Source organism: Ixodes scapularis, unplaced genomic scaffold (assembly GCF_016920785.2).
Source record: "Ixodes scapularis isolate PalLabHiFi unplaced genomic scaffold, ASM1692078v2 PGA_scaffold7__128_contigs__length_106722199, whole genome shotgun sequence".
Taxonomy (NCBI): domain Eukaryota; kingdom Metazoa; phylum Arthropoda; class Arachnida; order Ixodida; family Ixodidae; genus Ixodes; species Ixodes scapularis.
In genome coordinates this window covers 11,538,607-11,559,419 of record NW_024609882.1, presented here as the reverse complement: position 1 = coordinate 11,559,419, position 20,813 = coordinate 11,538,607, and the positions used below count along the sequence as shown (strand labels likewise).

At 43.1% G+C, this 20,813-nt stretch overlaps 1 protein-coding gene across 1 annotated transcript in view; it reads right to left on the bottom strand.

Moving 5' to 3' along the window:
- Positions 1-515: 515 nt before the first annotated feature.
- Positions 516-20,813, bottom strand: part of LOC8052052 — a 42,239-nt gene continuing 21,941 nt past the window's right edge. Inside the window, exons 2-3 of the mRNA XM_042286354.1 lie at positions 3,380-3,676; positions 516-673 (exon numbers count right to left, since the gene is read on the bottom strand). Of these exons, the coding sequence (XP_042142288.1) occupies positions 551-673; positions 3,380-3,655 (399 nt within the window). The 5' untranslated portion in view covers positions 3,656-3,676 and the 3' untranslated portion in view covers positions 516-550. The remainder of the gene's footprint in view (positions 674-3,379; positions 3,677-20,813) is intronic.

The following is a 20,813-nucleotide window of genomic DNA, read 5'->3' as shown; positions in this document are numbered from 1 at the left end:
TATGGTACCCATTGTCGCACAAACCGGGATCTGCGATCATCGCATCATCTTTTCTTCAAAGCAACTTGATTCTAATAAAAAAAAAGCATAACGGAACAAAACATTCCTATTTATTTTATAACAAGAGACAAAATGTATCTGCGTTTTATCACAAACACATCATTGTGTATAAGTAGTTTTAGCTGTGGTTCTTGATACGTTTTACACCAGTTTCTTGTACCGTATTCGCAGTGTGTTAGTGTCCACTTCAAAGTTCTTAGTAAACAGTCATCTTTAATAGTTATAGAAAAGGTCTTTTTATGTGGTCCTATTTCTGTTTTCGTTACGTCTTAAGTCGTGTGTATATACTTTTCTACCAAATAATGTCAACTCCAATAGGACCCCTAGCTATTTATTTGTCTATTTATATTAAATTAAGTTCAGAATTAGTTTTTTTATTTGAACCGGACAGTGCTTAGAACAGGCCTAAGTAAACGCAGAACGTAGTCTATTGTAGACAGCGCGCCGTCACTTACCGGGCGTCGGTGTGTGTCGAAGCCGCGCGCTTCCTTTAGCCCCAGTATCCGCTCAGATCGTTCCAGTGGTTCTCCCGGGGTGATCCGGGAGGAGCTGCCCGGGCGCTGATGCCGTGGCCAGCGCCGTCGTTCGACTCCTCGGCGCGCAGAAGCAGCGCCTGCGGCGTGCGCCGTACCACGTTCAACACTCGACCAACACGGAGAAATGGATCGGATATGGTGCCTGGGCTCCAATGTTTGTCACCACAATGGTCAGAGACAGATCTAATTGGACTCTTGCCGAGCGGGCGAAGACAGCGTTCATAGACGTTTCGTCTGCTACGAAGCGTCAATGGTGGCCGAAAATAAAACAACAAAACACCGTACGTCATTTGCTAACAGACACGAAAAAAAGTTCATTGTTTTCAGCGAACCGAGAGCAGCGGCGAAGTGAGGTCGGACGCAGGCTGAAACTGTGATCTTCTGGTATTTTACGTTGGAAGCCATTGACAATCCGCGCTTCATTTGCGTATCTCAAATTGCTCTTTTGCCGTACACATGCTGACATCAACGGGTGGATGAAGGAGTAATAAGAACATGCACATCAGGAACAGCGATATCTTTCTCGCTATTTGTATGTTGGTAGACGCTCTCAACAGAATATTGCCCGATCGCGAACTTGCGAAGGGATCCATAATAGCTGCGTTCGATTCATTCGTACCTCCTGTACCGGCGAAAAAAAAAATGTAGGACGGTGTACTTCCGGTCGCATCTTAATACACATACCGGAAGTACACTACCCGATACTTTTCCACGTCGGTGCGGAAGGTGCGAGGTAATCGAACGCAGCTAGTGTCTCATTGGTTGACTACACTCAAGCTGTAGAGCCACGTCCAATAAACAGTCGTGAATGCTTTCGCTCTCACTTTGACCAAAATTGAACCCTTGGAGCGTCTCTGTGACTGCTGTGTTTAACGCGTCCTTAAATGTGTTTCCTCGCCTGATGACGTCATAGAATATTCATGCTGTTGCCTGCAGCGATCCTGGCGGTGTCGCAGCATCAGAGGCGGATACGGCAGACCCCGGTTTCGTGGCACGTCGCTCTCCGGCATGACAGTTCACGGAAGCTCCATATGGCGGGAGTTAAACTCCGCGACGAACGGGACACTCGCGTTCACTCAAACCTTCTGTCGGAACTTATACCACCAACCGCAAGGATCGCCACGTCCGACAACAAGGTACGTCGGCTCCTGTGGCGCAATTGGTTGCCTGGTCCCACCACAGCGACGAACAGCAAACATCTTTCGCAGACTTATTAAAAAGAAGTTTTGCTAGCTATTTGTTGCTGTTTTACTTGAGAGTCATCAACCGGCTAGGTTTTAAGGGGTTTGAAAAAAATCAATGGTGCTCCGGGTCGTAAAAGAACCCTAATTTTGATTTGGCAGTGAACACGAATAGCTGTTTGTATGTGGCACGGTCCCCTTATATTTACTGAAAACCTTTTACGAAATTCGTGGGTCAAAGTCTCTTTTATTCATTTCTACAATTTATTTCTTCCTTTCCGTTCCGCTTGTAGACATTAACCCACAGCTCGAGTACTTGCAAGTCGCAAAGTTGTCTCAACGGCAAACTGTGCAATAAGTTTGATGTTGTTTCGTGCAGTTCATTTTAGTCTTGTTATGTCAAGTGTCAATTCAGTCATAAGAAGATATTTATTTTACTTGAGAAATTTAATGCGTAGAGCCTTGATATGTTTTTTTATTGTTTAAGCTCTCTACGTGAATATATTGCCGAAATAAAACTAGTGGATACCGCCGGATTTTGTTCCCACGTCTCAAAAACATTCTAGGAGTTTTGTTTACGCCAGAGACAAAGTAACATAAGTATATCTGTTGATAATTTAAGTAAATGTGTTTCCCTGTTTATATTACCCGCTAGATTTTCACCGCATACGCCCAGCAACTTTGCTAATATCTGAACCACTGGAATGACCGAGTCAATACAAAATGGATGGCACAAAGTAATTACTTACGTACACTCTAATGTAACTATCGCAAACCTGACTCCTCGAAATCAATAAACCATCCAGCCCCAATCGGTAACAAGCTTTAGTATTTATTATGAACATTTTAAATTTTTTTCACTTATTTAGAGCCAAACCACATCAATTCACAACCAGCTTTCGACGCTATAAGTTTAAAATTAAGGACAACTTTCTGCGGCAGCTCAAGAAAAAAAACGGATCAGTGCACTTAAGTATTATCGGCGCTCATAGGTTTGATCGCTTGCTAATAAAGCTGTCAGCAAAGTTAAAACCAACCACTTTACTCAAGGCTTTTTTTTTTTTTTACAGATTCCTCGTTTGCGAAAAGCGGAAATGTTATCGACATGCCACAACAAGAAATAACGCTAGCTACGTACAAAGACCTACCTCGTACGAAACCCTTGCGTTCATATGGTGTAACTAGTTTTGCCAATTATCACTCGTAATTGGTGCGAAAATACACAAAACACGATGAATACGCAATACGTTATTTAAATACGAAGCCGTCAAAGTCACCAAGTCATGAATGGATGGGTTCGACTAATGGATATATGGATCGATTGGTGACTGAATGCATATGGCTGAACTTTTGAATCAGGTGGTGGCTGGCGCACCCTAGCTGGTATTTTTAACCACCACAGTTAACGTCTATCTAACGCACAAAACGTTACGTTTAAGGCTTTTATATTTTAATTATTGCCCAGTCCGCTAGCGCCATCTCTCGGCGGGACGCTCGAAACGACAATCTGTAGTCACCATGCGTGTGAGCTAAATAAAAGTCCGTCCCAACAGCAACCCGAAAAAAAGAAGGAAAAGGGAACACCGCCGGGGCAGGACCAACCTGGTAGGGTCCGTAGGCACCCGCTCGCTTGCCCCACATGCCGGAGAGGCGATTCCAGTCGCTGGCCCTCTTGCCCCACATGCCTGACAGCGCGTTCCAGTCGCCTCCCTGCGGCTGGGGTTCGGCTGCGCTGCAGCACAGCAGTGCAGCCAGGACGAGCAGCACTAGCAGGCTCCGGCTCAAGACCACCGCGCTGGTCGCGGTGCGGCCAGACTCGCCGTACGTCGCCACGACGGGCCTCCTTCCAGCGTGCCGAGACGATTCGACGGGAGACATGGTGCCGAGGGTGTCCTGAGTCTGCGATTCAAAGTCAGGCCGATATTTTTTTTTTTCAAGTTGTGTTTTATAGATAATGTCTATTTTATACTATACTAAGTGGCGCAGTTCATTGGGCTAAAACTTTTGTGATGCAGTAAATCATTACTATAATTTGTTACAGTTTTCAATAAAGTAGTTGTAATTGTAATCGGTTACTTTTTTTCAGAAACGCGTAAAATTATGATTCTGAGCAAAGGAGACGCATTTGTCAGTGCCCCTGACACAATCAATCTTTTTTTTTTTTTGATCGTTTTGTTTGCCATATTTTTTAAGCGTTTTTTACATAAAGATTAGTAACATATATTTTACCTTATATATATTTATAATAATTCTTCTTCCAAATTCATAGCTCCTTTGTCCTCTTTCTCGTTTGCTTCATTCTAAATCTTCTCCCTACATTTTTCTTTTTCCTCTTTTTCCTTTTGTATAGAACATACTGCAGGCCAGATACTGGCCCAAGCAGGAGTGGAAATAATAAGAAGTAAAATACAAGGAAGCACGTTTGAAACCGAAAATAGAACAGATGAATATACATAGTCGAGGCATACATCAATTTATGCAATACAGGAGAGTGACGTGCAAAACTCTAGCATGAAAGTTATTTTATACGGAAAAAAATGAGACATCTACAATTCTCTTTAATGCAAAATCACGGCGCAGCTCTTGAGGAGAACGAGGGAAGGGAACGAAGGGGAACATACCGGGAAATTGTGGAAAAATTACCCGCTAAATTAAGCGGGAAAATTTTCCCGCAAAATTTAGCGAAAAACTTTCCCCGCTAAATTTAGAGGAAAAAATTGTCGGAGAAATTTCCCTTCTGTATTTAGCAAAAAAATTGCCCGCTAAATTTACAGAAAACGTTTCCCGCCAATTTTAGGCGCCGTGTGACGTCACGACGGTGACGTCACAAAGGTGACGTCACTCGTCACCCTCGTGACGTTTGACGCGAGGCACCGCGTGGCGTCACTCGTGACGTCACGTGTGACGCTCATATGGAGAAACGTCCCATAATGCAACGTGCAATTACGCAGAGGGCGACGCCGCTCAAGGCGGAAACAGGCACCAAAGAGCTGCGCTCTAAACGTAAGCACGTCTAAGATAAATGAATATCAATCGCATCACAAAAATCGGCACCCTCAAAAACGCTAGAAGGTAGAGAGCTCCATTTTGAGATGTTGCGGGAAAAGAACGGAAATTTAAAACGATTAGTGCGTGGAAAGATTGGTGTTAATGGATGTTGATTATGGTGCCTCGTAGGTCATGGCAATAACGGAATGAGATGATCGTGTGTCCCAAACCGTACATTGTTTCGTAACCTAAGCAATAAATATTTTAGATTGGACAGCTTCCTACGCAGCTCAAGCGTGCCTATGCCATTCGTTTTCATTGTGTGCGATGGGGAGTGAGTCTCATATTTTAAAGTTTCCATACGTGAATCTGACCGCGAGCCTTTGAACCATTTCCAGCTCCGAAATGTTCTGTTTAGTGAAGACAAGGCTGGTGTATTCAAGTTTCGATCTCACAAAAGTGTTATAAGCTAAAATGACTGACACTAGATTGTGTTTTCATTAGTTTGAACCTGAGGAATCCAAAATTACGAAATGCGGATGAGCAGATGTTATTGATGGGTGTATCCCACGAGAAAGATTTAGAAATCGTCAGTCCTAGATACTTGTACTCCGAAACTGCGCGCAGCGGAGCTACAGACATCGTAAATAAACTCAAGTGGAAGTTTTTTTGTTGGTAATCCGTAATGAAACATTTTTTTTAAATATATTTCATTTGCCATTCGGCACACCAATCTGACATTTTTGAAAGTGAAGAGTTTAATGCTTACTGGTCAGATGAGCTTGTTATATATTTGAACAGAACACAATCATCCGCAAAAAGCATAATGCTTACACTTTCATCGATGACTGACAAAATGTCATTAATATATATTGGAACAAGCGAGGGCCCCAGAATGCTGCCCTGGGGTACACCCGAAGGAACACGCAACCAATTTGAAACTTTCCCACCATTATCAACGAATCATTTACGCCCTTGTAGGTATGATTTAATCATTTCAACAACGAGAATCGGAACATCAACATTTTCTAATTTAAATACTAATTTCCTATGAGGGACCTTGTCAAAGGCTTTACTGAAATTCAAGATATAACGTCTACCTGACCAGATTTATGGAGACTAGCAGCGAAGTCATGGATCGTCGATAAAAGCTGAGTTGCGATGAAAATCCCCTCTCGAAAATCATGTTGGAAGGAGAACAAAATGTTGTTTTCTTCTAAAATAGAAAAAAAATGTTTAAAACGGTATGTTTTATGAGTTTGCAACGGGTGCATGTGAGAGAAATGGAACGATAGTTTGTTAGCAATAATGAGTCTCCTTTCTTGAGTACAGGTACGACACATTTTAAGAGTCAGTGATTCGGAAGCGTACAGTTGACAAACCAGGTCTGAAATATTATCGTCAAAAAACGTGCCCGTGACTGTGTCGAAGAAAAAAGAAATTCCGAGGACACCTAAGCACTTCTTATGAGTTGTAAATTCGAAAGCAGGAATGTCAAATTGAACGCCACTGAGTGCTTCTTCGAGCTTTGCGGTGCGAGCACTGAGGCGGCGTCATGTTCTTCGGCGCCAAGATGAGCAGACAGAAACGCAGCCGCCATCGGCCGGATCAGGCATATAGTCGGTAGCGGCAAAACATGTAGCATTAAGAACGGCACCCTCGTTAGCACCATACCACTCATGGTTTCGCCGGGCCTTTTTGTTCTTGTGCGTTAAAACGTCAGTTGTTAGTTGGTGCTCGTCCCGTCCAGCTTACTGGCATACGGCCGAGTATAATTACAGCGTGATGCACGTAAAAGATCCCAAGCTAGCAGTTGTGCTTCACTGGCTAACTTTTTCATCTAGAGTGGGTTACAATGTCGCCATGCTTCTGGCAGATTAACCTCTCACTGTATAACAACCAACGAGTAATTACTTTCATTCCTCGTCTTGTCTACTTATTCTAATAATCCTCGAATGTAGCGCTGTTTGTGTTTAGAACCCAGAAGGAAAGGAGCTAAACCAGGGACATCAACAACAATTAAACTTTGAAGACACCTCCCGAACCAGGCAAGCTCTGCCGCATTCTTTGTTTCACTTGATTTTTTTCCTTCTGGCGTTCAAATGCGTATGAACGGAAGCTGTAATTCTACATTTGATGACTTCAGTTAAAAACTGGGCTCTGCATCAGCAGTGCCTGATTGCAAACTGCCTCCAATTTCCCCACCCCTACTTGTTATCTTGTTGAGCATCGTACAGGCGTGCAGTCCTGTATCGCTACTGCGTGGTGCATGTTAAAGACCTCAGGCTAGCGGTTCACTTGCACTGGCTAAATTGCTCATCGAGAAGTGAGGGGCAGTTCGCCCGTTAAAGCAGACTAACTTCAGATTCTACAAGGATACGCACAATGCACACACTACATCGAATGCTGTAGTATTGCTTCTTTTTTATGACGGCTATATTCCGCTGAATAAATCGCGGTGAACCCTATAAAGGGTAAGGAAGTATAAAAAGTCCACACATTTTTATTAGATGGCAATGTGAACTGCACCTAATTCTGCGTGCCTAGCCAAACGTCGCTCTCTTTTCACGTGCGTATTTTGGCACGTTGAGCATGCTCCTACACAACCCGTCACCACTTTTGTTCAGCCATCACCTTCTCAGTGTCCTCGGCATTGACAAGCCTGTGGCACATCCAGTGAGCTCCTCGTTCCGCTACACGCGGATGCGCGGGATAAGGAGGAGGAAACGGTACATGTATCTCACTCCCCCGCGTCCCGCGCATGCGCACAATAGAAAAAGAAGCACGGCACGTTATGCGTAATTCACTCACCTGCGCATGCGCAAAAGCTTTAATATAACAACCAGACTTTTTTTAGGGGGGAGGGATGGTGACCTAAATAAATGCTAACACATTTTTAAGATATCTCACCATGAAAAACAAGAATGTGCTATCCTCTTTGGCGGCATTTATTATGTAAGTAATCTGCGCATTCGCATAGAAAATAATAGCAATAAAACTCGTTCATACCTATATCCGGAGTGCACCAATATTGCTGTACGAAGGATTAGAGCGTAAAGTAAAAAAAAAAATACAAAAGCTATGAAGAACAAAACGACAGCCACTCCATCATACATTTGCGAGACTTAAGGTTCTGTGGTATGGCATAAATGATGCAAATGTACCTCTAAATACAAACGTACACAGTGTGGAAGAAGACTTACAGTTTGGAGCTACTTGCATTTTGTATATTAGTCAACCACAGATTAAATAAGTAAAGCTAGTGTACGACGGGTTCCTGAGAGATGCGCGCAGGGAGTAGAAGACTACTTGTTGGCATTCGTGAGTGCCATGTTAATTATTAAAAGGGTTCCGGTTGGGACATTGCACAGAAAAGTGCTATATTTAGTGCGATTGCGTACAGGCCCAGACGAAAATTCTTAATTTTTTAGGTTGTTTCTTTTTTTTTTTCTTTATGGTATTTTAAAAGGCAACATCACGAACCTAAGTGGATGTTTTTCTGTACGTCGCTTGTTGACGTGAAAGGCGCCTATTTATAATGAACTATTTCGGGACATATTATTTCCCGAATGAGGGCAATTTAAAGTCAATAAAAATATGATTAATACCAGGATAAACAAAAAAAAACGCGGAGGGAACAGATTGAAGGTAGGTCTCCAATAAGAAGAGTGTGCGTCAACGCGTTTTTTTTTTTTAAAGAACCAGTATTGCTTTGCAAATTTATGCCGTCTGCACGGTGAAACAGGTTTATCTAAAACACAAATGCCCGATCGATCTAACATAGTATAAATAAAAATGCCAAACATGTTTTAATATGACAAAATAAATAAACAAAACGAATCAAAATGGCGCGTAACGAGATTGAAATGCATTTTATATTCCGCAATACCGAATTTCTGATGGTCGGGAGTAGAGTGTTAGACCGACTGAGGGGGCTAGTAGATGGCATGTGTAAAATAAAATCTTGAAATAGTTTACTCTTGAGGCAACCATAAAGTTATTATAATGTACGCTAGAGGGTCAACTGGCGCTAGTGTCTATGTGACTTCCGGGTGGCAAAATGAAGCAGGCAGCGACCAGCCTACTCTTGCAGTGCTCCTGTGCATTCCTACAGGAAAACGCGCGTGCACTTTTTCTCTTCGGCGGAAAATGACATAAAACACTTTTGTTATTTTCGACGTGCACAATAGTATGTATCTCTATTAACATTGTAAAAGTGTGAGTGTCTTAGTTTCCATATTCTTCTTTACTAGTGAACAATGTTAAACTTCGCCATATTTAAGGGTCAAGCCTCTGTTTCATAGGAGGTGTGTAAACACGAGCGATGATTCTAAGCAAAATAAAAATCGAAAGGAATGTAGAGTATGCTTAAGGTTCGTTAGCACTCCGGCGGCGCTTATATATGGCTCCTATGCCAGCCCTGTAATATATATGAAAATGAGCCCATCGTACATCTATACGAGTTATTAAAACTATTGAAGACGTAAAAACATAAAGTACGTGGGCTATGAAAAGTGTCTCTTTATTATTTTCTATGCCGGGCAGCTCTTATGAGGCTCTTTCTTCAAAGGTTTTGAAGGTGCGGGCGATGTCTTGAACGTAAAACAAACGTCTTCGCAGAGCACAAACAATAAAGCGGTATTTAATGAAAATCGGACTATATCGAGTGGCCTTCGATTTATTTTGATCGTACATGCACAAGCAATTACTGATTCAGTGTTACTGCCTAGTTCTTGCCTCCCTTCTTAGTTTTCCACATGTTCTTCGTTCGTTTGGCACGTATATCCCCCATGCTAAAAAGCGCCGACGTTATGTTCGCGCTAACAGTGTCCAACAGTGCACATCAATACAAGTACGAAGCCGTTTTAGCACAGTTTTGAATGCAATTAATTGAAAAAAAAAACACCGTAACTGACCATTTAATTCATCTTCCTGACTGCTAAATGTTCCAAGCTACCTAGTACGTAAGAATTATTTGGGATATTTGCTCTTATAATTGAACGCAAGGAGAAAATGCTCTCACTTTCTCTCTCGGAAGTGCATTACCGAAAAGTAAATGTTCGACTAGCTCCATTTGAACCTCTAGCCTACATTATAACGACTTCTTGGAGGCAACATATTCTGAGTCGCTTATTTCCCTTTCGTTGTTCGCTAAAAACCAGGCCAAAACAAGATATCAGTACTAGCGTCAGATACACGAAGCATAAAACGACTAACTGATCATATGATGTGTCGAAAGGGACCACTCTACGACTGCGAGGTTCCGAGCTTTTTCTGCGTTCAACTTGCACAGCGGGAAGGTAGGGCTATCCGACGCGTCGTACTTGTTTTGTTTTCTATCCTATTAATGACCCTTAAATTTGCTAGTGTAGTGACTGGCAGGTTGAGAAGGCCGGGGCGTCTCTTTCCGGTGCCTCCCAGCACGCGCACTTGCATTTCGTCGGACTTGAACTGCGCGTGCACGCTCCACGCTCACAAGGTGCCGAAGCCTTATCGAAGGCAGAAAGCTCCCGCTGGAGGCGGGACAACTGAATGTTCTCCCTGCCGTGTTTGCCTTCTCCGTTACTAGAGTTGTTTCTCTTCAACTATTTCAAGATTCTCCCTCCGCCCCAAGGCCGTTGATTTTAGAGTTCTCGTGTTAGACTGAAACTCCTGTAAAGCGTGCTCCACCGCTAACGTAGTCTTAGTGCAAGGCAGCCCTTTCGCGTTTGTAGGGGGAAGTTCCGAACTTGTTGTGAAGAACCAAACCTGCATCGTAATTAAGGCCCAGGAAAACATCGGCTTAGAATAAATTTCTCTTTAGCATAACAGTAATTTGTTTTCTTTCTGGAAATTAACCTTACAACTCCCAAAAGTTTACCGACTAGAAGAGCTGCTGAGTGATGTGTAGGGCTGGGGGAGCCTCGTCAGGCGGCGTTAGATCGCCTTTTGCTTCCTCAGCCTAGACGCAAAGTCTGAATAAATATATTATTATTATTATTATTATATTATTATTACTCTTAAGTTGAGGCTTGGGCGAGTTGGTACATACTTCGGAATTAAAAACAGCGCGGAAAGACGAGGACCAGACAAAGAAGTGACACGGACGTAGCGCTGACTTACAACTGAGTTTATTGAACGTAAAATCGCAATATATATTTGCGGTGTCACGAACAAAAAAGTAGAAAGAATTCAGCCTATGTGATGCGCCACCAATAAAGATAAAAAAATGATAAAAATATATATACCTCTATAAAAATTTAAAAAAAAATAAAAATCCGCCATGACACAGCCGTACAGAGTAAGTGCTAAAAAACAAGCAAGTCAGGGAACCAGAAAATTCATCTCTTTGCCTGATAGGGCCAAGAAGGACTGCTTACACATGCTGCACTCAACCTCGCAATCTCAACAGCCTCTAAACTTTCCCGAGTAAGCTGGTCCCTATGACGCTTAACAACCTCACACCGTTGGAAGTCGGGTAGGCAACCACAGTCGCGGCAATGAATGCCCAGATGACTAGACGCGGATGTGGAGACACTGTAAGGGTGCTCTCTTAACCTGTCATCGAGACAGCGGCCCGTCTGGCCAACGCAGCGCCTGACACACGTCAGAGGGAGAGCATAAACGACCCCCTCAGAACACGAGACGAAGCAATCTCGATGCCTCGTACTGAAAGCCGTGGCTGCCCTCGGCCTTATTCTTCCTCGTGTCAAAGGTCTTTTAAAAGCAGCATTTTCTTCAAGGGACCTCGCTCGGGCCGTTCGTTCGGCGAGCAAGTCAACCAAAAGGCATTTCTTCGCTCAGAATGACTGAGGGACTCCGAACATTGAGTATACAAAATGACGAGGCAGGGAAGCCTGAAAGAGAATGAGCACGTGTGAGGCGACGCTCCGCCCCGGCAAACTTCATCATCTCCGGTGTGTAGCAAACGGCATCCCGACTTTGGTTTCCTCCTCGTTGTAGCTTGTCTGGTAGTTGTTAGTTTACATACCAATGTACAGTCGCCATTTACACTAAAGTGGATGCGCATCGCCGTCTCTTCCGTACTGGCAGTATTATGAAGCAGCGGACGTGGTGGTGTATGCGCTTTGTAAACCAATCGGTTCAAGCGTAACACAAGTTTGAACGCACAATTCGCCACGGCAACTGTTTCACAACACTGCCAGTGCGAAGCGATTGAGGAACGCGTATTCGCCATTATGTTTATCACAACTGAACCATTGTTACAGCTCGCACACGACGACTGAGCTCGGCGGCTTGGCGCCCTGACGCCGCAGCACCCACTGCACAAGGAGTAAACGAACATGCACCCTCGTGTTGCCACCCACTATGTGACCTCCAGTCAAAACTCGGCGCGTCATTTCCGCCTTTGTGTCGACCCACTACATGTCCTCCAATCAGAGCTGAGCACGTCACTTGCGACTTTGTGTCTACCCACTAATGTCCTTCAATTAAAGCTCACCGCATTGTTTGCGACCCTGTGTTTACCCACTACATGTTCTCCAATCAAAGCTCGGCGCGTCACTTCCGACTTTGTGTTTATTCACTATACCTTTCTAATCAACCATCGCCTCTAAAGCCCCACGGCACCCTCCGTGCAAGAGCCGGACGAGCTTGCCCTATGGACATTCTTGATTAAAGTTGTCTTGCTAACATTACCTATGAATGCTGCCACCTAAGACCCCGTCTGTGTCGGCATTGCTCACACACATAACGACCGAAAACAAATTGTGCTAAGTGTCGCTGTCTTGTCGCCTTGCGCCTAATGCGCTGGTATTCCCTTTCATAGAGATGGGTATCCTAAGAAGCCAGTTAGATAGATCAACGGAAGCCTATTGACGGACGACACCACACAGAAAACCGGATATGTACGCTATTTGGAATGTCCCCGCTTCCTCTGACAGGAGCTGCCACCTCACACTTGTGATCATGATGTGGCAGAGTGCTTATTTTTGGTGGCTTCTGCGTGCGATGTACTTGTATCTTCCGCAATGACTTAGCGTTCGACCAATAGGATATCAATACTGTACGTATATAGCTAAATCCATTAGGCATCTCGACGGCGATACGGAAAATAGGAAAGAGGCCCTCACGTATGTGTGTTTCGTGGGAAAAACAACTTATCGCGAATCCCAGTAACACTATATTCCCTTTGCGCTTGCAGCGTCTTTATGTACGGTTAGGATCGATTTTCCTCTTTCATACCGAGGCGTGTAAGGACTAGACTTTGTTAGTTGTATCACCTGAGCCGAGGCGCTTCGTGCTGCGAGCCGCCATTTGATGAGGCTTAGAGCCAGCAGTGAGTTATGGGCATATTTAGGCGATTTTAGAAACCTCCTCAGGGCACCTTCAATGATGGCGCGTTAACAGCGGGACTGTGCCAGCCCAATAACCCGTTCTGTGTAACAGCCAATATTCCTCTTGCGGAGCACAGTACCACGATGGCCTCTCAATTTCATCTTCCAAGCGTAGCGGGAAACGCCGATCATTCTTGCAGGAGACGTGGCGGCGTGTGGCGCGGCGGCGTTGCAACGCTGGCACTGCGGTGCGCCGGCCGTAATTCATTTGGAAGACAAGGCCTGCGTATGACGTCATTGTTCGTGGGTCCCGCCTCAAGTGGCAAGCACGTTTAAGTTTGACAATGGACAAAGCGGCAGACGCGTCCGTCTGCCGCTGCACGAGGTGCTGGCGACAATGCTGACGCAAGGTAGGCGGAGCAACTTCCGAAGAGTAGAGGGCAAGGTGCAGGCCTTGCAGGTGGTACTGCGATAACCCTCTCTCCCTTGACAACGGGCGTGTGCAGCCCGCTAGCGTTTTGGATCGTTCTGGCCGTTTAAACCTCCTTTTACGCCAATGAGAACTTGGGGACGAAAGAATACCGATTATGACACTCCGCTATTTAGTCGCCCCTGCCGTCTTCACAAACAAGCACCATGCCGGAACAATAGCGAAAAGTTTAACACTTTCCCACTATTGGCGGAACATATTAAAGTGCCAAAGCTTCGCCAAGGGAAATGCCAACCTTCCAAACAAAATCAAAGGTTGCTCGAACTATATCCGCGCGATTCTATTTCCGCCATTCTGCAGTTCACGCTCTAGTATAATTTCAGTTTTAGTTTCGTCGAGGTACTGATTCGCCATCAGTACCATGAAAGAAAAAAAAAATTAATGGTTAGTACCTCAAATATCAAACGAGACAAAGCTTTAAAAATGTTAAAATGATGAAACAAAGTGCACCAACTCGAAGAGCGACAGACCGCACGCTGTTTAAATATGCGATGATTGTGTTTCACTAGGGAAAAAATAGTTCAAAAGTAAATTTAAAACAATCAAGCACGTATAAATGTGTCAAAAAAATATATATATATATGTATATATATATATATATATATATATATATATATATATATATATATATATATATATATATATATATATGCTTCTTGCTGACGAAGGCCGGACTCCGGCCGAAACGTCGAAGATTAAATCGTCCGTTGTTGCTGTTTTTCACTAAGGGTTTTTTTCTTCTCAGTTTTATACCCACGCCTTCGGCCTCCCGCCACCATGCCCGTTATATATATATATATATATATATATATAAAACTCAGAAGAAAAAACCCTTCGTGAAAACAGCAACAACGGACGATTTAATCTTCGACGTTTCGGCCGGAGTCCGGCCTTCGTCAGGAAGCTTCCTGACGAAGGCCGGACTCCGGCCGAAACGTCGAAGATTAAATCGTCCGTTGTTGCTGTTTTTCACTAAAGGTTTTTTTCTTCTCAGTTTTATAACCACGCCTTCGGCCTCCCGCCACCATGCCCGTTATATATATATATATATATATATATATATATATATATATATATACAGCACGGGCACTTTACGTCATCGTACGTGGTCTCCGAGGAGGATATGAACGAATATGTGCAGATGAATGAACCGTACTTAATCCAATGAATCAAAGAATCAAAGTTTCCAGGAACCCGCCAATTTTTGGCTTTCGGCGGGTTCCTGGAAACTTTGATTCTTTGATTCATTGGATTAAGTACGGTTCATTCATCTGCACATATTCGTTCATATATATATATATATATATATATGTCACGCTTTCTGTACTCCATGTTATACTAAAATTGTGTTCTCGCATGTGTGTAAATTTTTAGCTTTTCTCCAATTCGAGTGGTTACCTAGAGTCATTTTTATGCGCTTCTTACGCTGGTAATTTTTTTTTTGTTGTTGCAATAATAGTTTAGCGAGACACACGTCTATTTCAATTCTGACAGTTTGCGCTAAATTGCATGCCGGCATGCGTTAATCTTGGCATTGTCTCTAAAACTAAAGATTTGGGGTTTTTGGTATTTAGAAACTGGGTGCGTTATCAGCATGAACATTAAAGCCATTTCCTACGATCCCGAGAAACGGGGGTATAGCCACTATAGTATTTCTTTTTTGAATAAGGCAGATACTTACACATTCCACTTTAAACATCTGTTACAGTTTTTGTTCATGCAACATACCAGTTGCGATTGATGGTGTGCATTTTTTTGCGTTAAAGAGGGCTACGTCATATTTTGTTTTCAATATCCACTTCTAATAATCACATCGGCGTAATACGTTCATTATATATAATTGCATACAGCCGCTTTTACCTAACGTGCTTAGTAGGAATGTAGGTATATGGTAGACGATTGTCAACCTTGCAGAGATCCAGGCCTGCTGCATTCAATCGTACCTAGCTCATTTTGCCGGCAAATCGAACCTACACATTCCGACGAATCCACATTTTATAAACACATCCCATCCCAAGTTGCTCTTCAAGAAAAGCTCGAAAAGTTAGACGCTCCAAGTTGTTGGACAAATAGTGAAGATTGAACGAGTAAAGAGACACGCAAAATCACTAAACTTCTGCAAACAACTTCCATTATTCACGCTTTTCTTGCGCTCGTGGGCCTCTTTGTTGCTTTCTCACCATTGAGGAAGCAACAAAGATCTGCAGGAGTCGCGGGAAACAAAAATGAAAATTGTAGAAGAGAGAAAAATTTAACTTTGAGTAATGAGCCTTACAGTGTCACGGTGTACCTTGGGGAGTCTGCGACCTGCGTTGCCTCATCGCCTTCAATCTCGGAACCTCATTTTCCCCTGTTTTCGCTTATTTCTTTTTATCCGAGGCATCTCTATCGATTCCACATCCCTAACAAGCCGGAAAATGCTCCCGCTCATCGGGGTCGTGCTCACATAAGGGCTCTTGGATATAAACATTGCTATGACGTCATAGGTTTAGAATGTTAACGCAAACATAAGCTCCTGCCTCTTCGGAACCACTATATAACAATATTTTATTTCTGTTTTTTAATGTGGCTACAAAACAGCACAAAGTTTAACAATTGGAACACTGTCATAGGAATAAAAAAACAGGTACAAAGCAGAAAAAAGTAGAGTCATAATCATGCACACACTAGTGGCTCTATGCAGCAACAACGCACACAAAACAATGACAAAGGAAAAAACACAAAAAAAACAAAGGCAGTGACTTGAAACCAGTGTTCCAAGCGTTACAAAAAAAAACGTACGGAAATTTGTGACTCTTTACTCGCAAATAAAAGTAATGCGTTGCCGCCCAACGTAACCTCAAAATTAAAAAAAAAACGCGTGGCCTTTGCCGATAAAATGTGACGCATGTTACTTTTGCGTTGCTTTTGGACGGCGTCTATCTCCCCTGTCCGCCATTGATGGCGGCTGCGCTTTTCTACACTTGGACAAAGGGTGTGGGCATTGTTTTTTTGTTTTGTTTTTTTAAATGGCAATGTTTGCATGGCGAAAAGAACATTTTGAGGGTATGTGGGATGAGTGCCAAATTTCAAATTACTTGGCGCCTACAAACATAAAAATAATTAAAGTGTAACTTTTTTTAAGTTTCGGGGAAAAAATGTAGCAATTAATGTATCTAAGGTACCTGTTACTCGAAATAAGTATTTTAAGTACGTTATTCGTTACTTATTAAAAAATGTAATAAGTGCGTTACTACGCAAACAAAAAACGTTTACCGGTAACGGTCACATTAAGCACTGAAGATTTCGCTTTTTCGATGAATGCGCCGGAATACCTTTCAAAATATGAAGACTTCCAGCACAGACAGTCGGGCAACAAGCGTGACCTCTTCCGTGCGAAACTATGACACAAAGTGTGTGAAACATTGTGACGTGTTGCTCACAGCGTATTTATACGAGGGTCATTAAAATCAAAAGCTTAAACATTAAAAGTACAATAAATTTTGAGAACTTGTACAATTCATCTAGAAGTTGGCAGCCTTTATCTTTGTACATTAAAGACTGACCAAAAGGTGTCAGCTAGGTGCTGCAGCAAAAGAAGAAGGAAACAACATCAGCGCAAAGATAGCCGCTCCGTTTTCGAGATGCATCATGTTAGAGCAATGATCTGTAGTGAGACTTTTTCTTTTTTTTTTTAGAAGCGAAGGTGTTAAACCAGTTAAAATGGTTTTACGATGAAAGCGCAGCACGCTTATTCGTGTCTGTCGCTGCAACAAGTTCACGCGTGGACTATAATATTTAAAAGCGTCATGATTTTTGTGGAGGACGCCCCTCAACCGGGACAGGCATACCGCGTAGAAACAAACGAAAACATCGCCGGGGCGGAAGCTTCTTGTGAAAGGAAGTAGGCGCATTCCTGTGGAGGATATAGCCACTCACTATTTCGAATATCAATGTTGGTTCGCATCACAATATTGTCCATGATTTGCTGGGATTAAAGGAAGCATACTCGAGATGGGTGCGGCTCCGTCAGTTCACTGATAAATCGAGAAACTGTAGCGCCGATGTTTGTAACGAACTTTTGCGTAGTTTTCAGCTCAGGGGTGATGCATTTTTAAAAGTAATTGTTGCAGGAGATGTAACCTGGGCGCACTAACAGCAACATAACATGAAAAGATCGAGCAAATAATGGCACCATTGTTCGTCGCCCCCATGACAGGCAAGCGTTTTCAAAGCGTTGAAGAGGTGAAAACCGCTGTGCACGAGTGGCTACCCTAACGACCAAAATAATTTTTCTAATGAGGTATTAATGCGCTTACGAAGAAATAGAATACGTACATTGCACATCACGAGGACTACGTAAAAAAAATATATCAATATATCAATATTTTTCTTCGTTTTTTGTACTGATAATAAATAATAAAGGTTTTCATTCGAATTATCAATTCATGTTTACTCCCAAGGATAAACGTTATTCTGTCCAATAAAGAATATGTATAAATAATATTCTTTTTGAGATTAACTTGATATCTTGACGGAAAATATTCGACCTATTTTTTAGGTTTTTTAAGCAGCTGCCACAAAGCTGCCAAGTATAATTTGGTACGCAAATTGAAAATAGCAAATCAATATGCCGCTTTAAAAGGTTCAAGCTGATCACTTAAAAAACTAAAAGACAATTGTTCACATGAGAAACTATTGGGTGACTGAAGTATACTTGTTAACATCTTTGACCTAGTGCAATTTTTATCGGAAGCGTGTCAGGTCAGATAGCGAGGAAGAGTATAAAGTGGCTAAAGCTGACGGCGCGCGCTGTGGCTGTTTTTGTGATCACGAATTTTTCTTGATATATTCAAAATTCGTAAAGCGTTACAACAGAAATATGGGTCCGTAAAAACAGATCTCAAAACGTTAAACTATAGTTCCTACTACTGTGCGCTGTTCTATTACCTTTAAAAAACCTCTTCGACCACTCTTTTTCTAAAGATAGCATCAAGTAAGGACCTAGCAATTTGAAGGTAAGCCTGTTCAAAAGTATACATAAACCCCAAGACATACGAATACTCGGACAGCACAAACCCGACTTCTAAAAGCTTTGTGTAGTCTACTTTATTTAGTTTCTTGATTTGTTGGTGTTGTTTGTTTGTTTGTTTGTTTGTTTGTATTTTCAGTGCGTGATCTACCCCGCTCATTTTCCAATCGAGGCAGCAACACTCAGGTCAAACTTTATCACGTGCATATCACTTCTTGACGTACTCGAACGACACTAAAGTCAACCCAAACAACATCACGCAGCACCCGACCGCTTATTTTATCACCAACTCCCCCTTCAACAACAGAAGACGAGAAAGAAGGCATCTGTCAGCATCTGTGCGACACCCTTCTATCTAAGATCAGCACCGACAAAATCAAACAGTACCCTCAACTCCGCGAAAAAGAAGAGGAGTTGACGAGAGAAGGCATTGATCCACGTCTTCAAAATACACAAAGACATCCGTCATTGTCGTCCGCCCTTCGAACGTGAGGCGCCCCGCCACTCTCCGGAGGGGGTGGGCCTCCCACGGACGAAAAGGAAGTCCGGGATAATTACCGCGTGGCCTCCCGGCGCCCCCCGGGTTCCGGCTCGTAAATAACATGCGGCGCCAGTCTGGGCGGACTCCGAGTGTTCCGTCCCGGCAATTAGATCGTTGGCCGAATCTTTGGCGGGGTCAGTATTCGAGGCACGCCGCGCGCTGTATCTACAGGGTGTGTCAAAGGCATCGATGTCTGTTTCAAGGCACAGCATAAATCGGTTTCCGAACATATCAATCCAGGACTTTGCGCCGAGGTGACCGAAGGAAGGGCATTAAAACTATTCAGTTAAAACTTCAATGAAAACAATATGGACGCTTTGCAGCAGCTTGCATGGGCGCCGCCATAACCGACCTTCAGTTTTTGTTTTCTATTATTATATTTACTTCACTTCCTCATTACCATAGCAGGCCAGGTTTTTGCCATATTATATTCTATTGTGTCATTTGCCCCAGCATTGGCCTTTGTAGATGCGCGGCAATGTCCGTTTCAGTAGTTCAAAATCTCGGCAAGACAAGAGAAGGTCAGCTATGGCGGCTGTAATTGGCACGTCTGTAAAGCATCTATATCCTCCGCTTTTGAGGACCGGCAGTGTTGCACATCTGGAACAAGTGGAAACTTTCGTGCGCTCTTCGCGCTTACCACGTGCTTCGAATATTTCTCAAATTGAGTGATCTAGTGTTTCTAGAGGACGTTCACCAAGTTTAAAATCACCCTTTTGAAAATCACGTGCTGATCAGTGGAAGGTCGAAACCACTGCACAACGGCGGTACAACTGACATCGTGGAGCGTGCAAGTCACTCCATAAGACATATTTTATCGTTTCATCCACATACCGACATGTTTAAATGGGTGGTGCACAAAAGACCCCGATGCCAAGAACCCCGTATTAAATTCCCCGCGGCAAACGTGCCGTCCTTTCTGCCCCGCTCTCAAAGGTTTTAGTTTCAGAAGCCCATGACGCGAATCCCCCGTGTGAGGTGGCCGGGTCCTCAAGCTCACGATGGAGAATTCTGCTTTTAACTAAGAGACAGTAAGTATGCAATCAGACTTGTGTAATGTAATCGTGCCTTCCCCGGGAATAAAGTAAGAAATAACTGGGTTAAACGTCTCGCCCTTCTGGCGTGCGCTGAACATATATTCGCGTCTTACGGCATTAAAATTGAAAACAGGCAGAAAATATCAGTCACATGGTCAAACATTTGATGTTACGGCTTTTATCGATAAGCATTAAACCAAAGCTTTCGTCGACCCTGAAGCGCGCGCGGATTAAAAAAACTGACGAAGTGGGTTCTTTCAAAACTGTTGACCTGCAGCTCATGGCGTAATACTTATGACAGCACCAAACACCAGTTCTATTCTCCTTACGTTGTTCTAAAAAGTATCTGTATTCTAAATAGATAAAGTCTAATTCAGCGTGTCAGCTCCCTTTATTACAGCAGAGTGCATTTCTCGTGATGCAGAGATATGCAAATGACCACTTGTACGTCATGTTAAATTCTTCGGCGATTCAGGTTAACCTTATACGTAGCTTGCAATTATCGCCATTGTTGGTTATTGATGTTATTTCTACCTAATGGTTTCTTTGCACTACAACTTATGTGATGTGAGACTAACACGACTAACCGTACGCTTGCAGCGCATAAAATACTGACATTACCGCGAATGAGGTCACATTCAAGCTATGTATTTTGTTATTTCTTTCACTTAAAAGAGTCTTTATAGGCCCTTC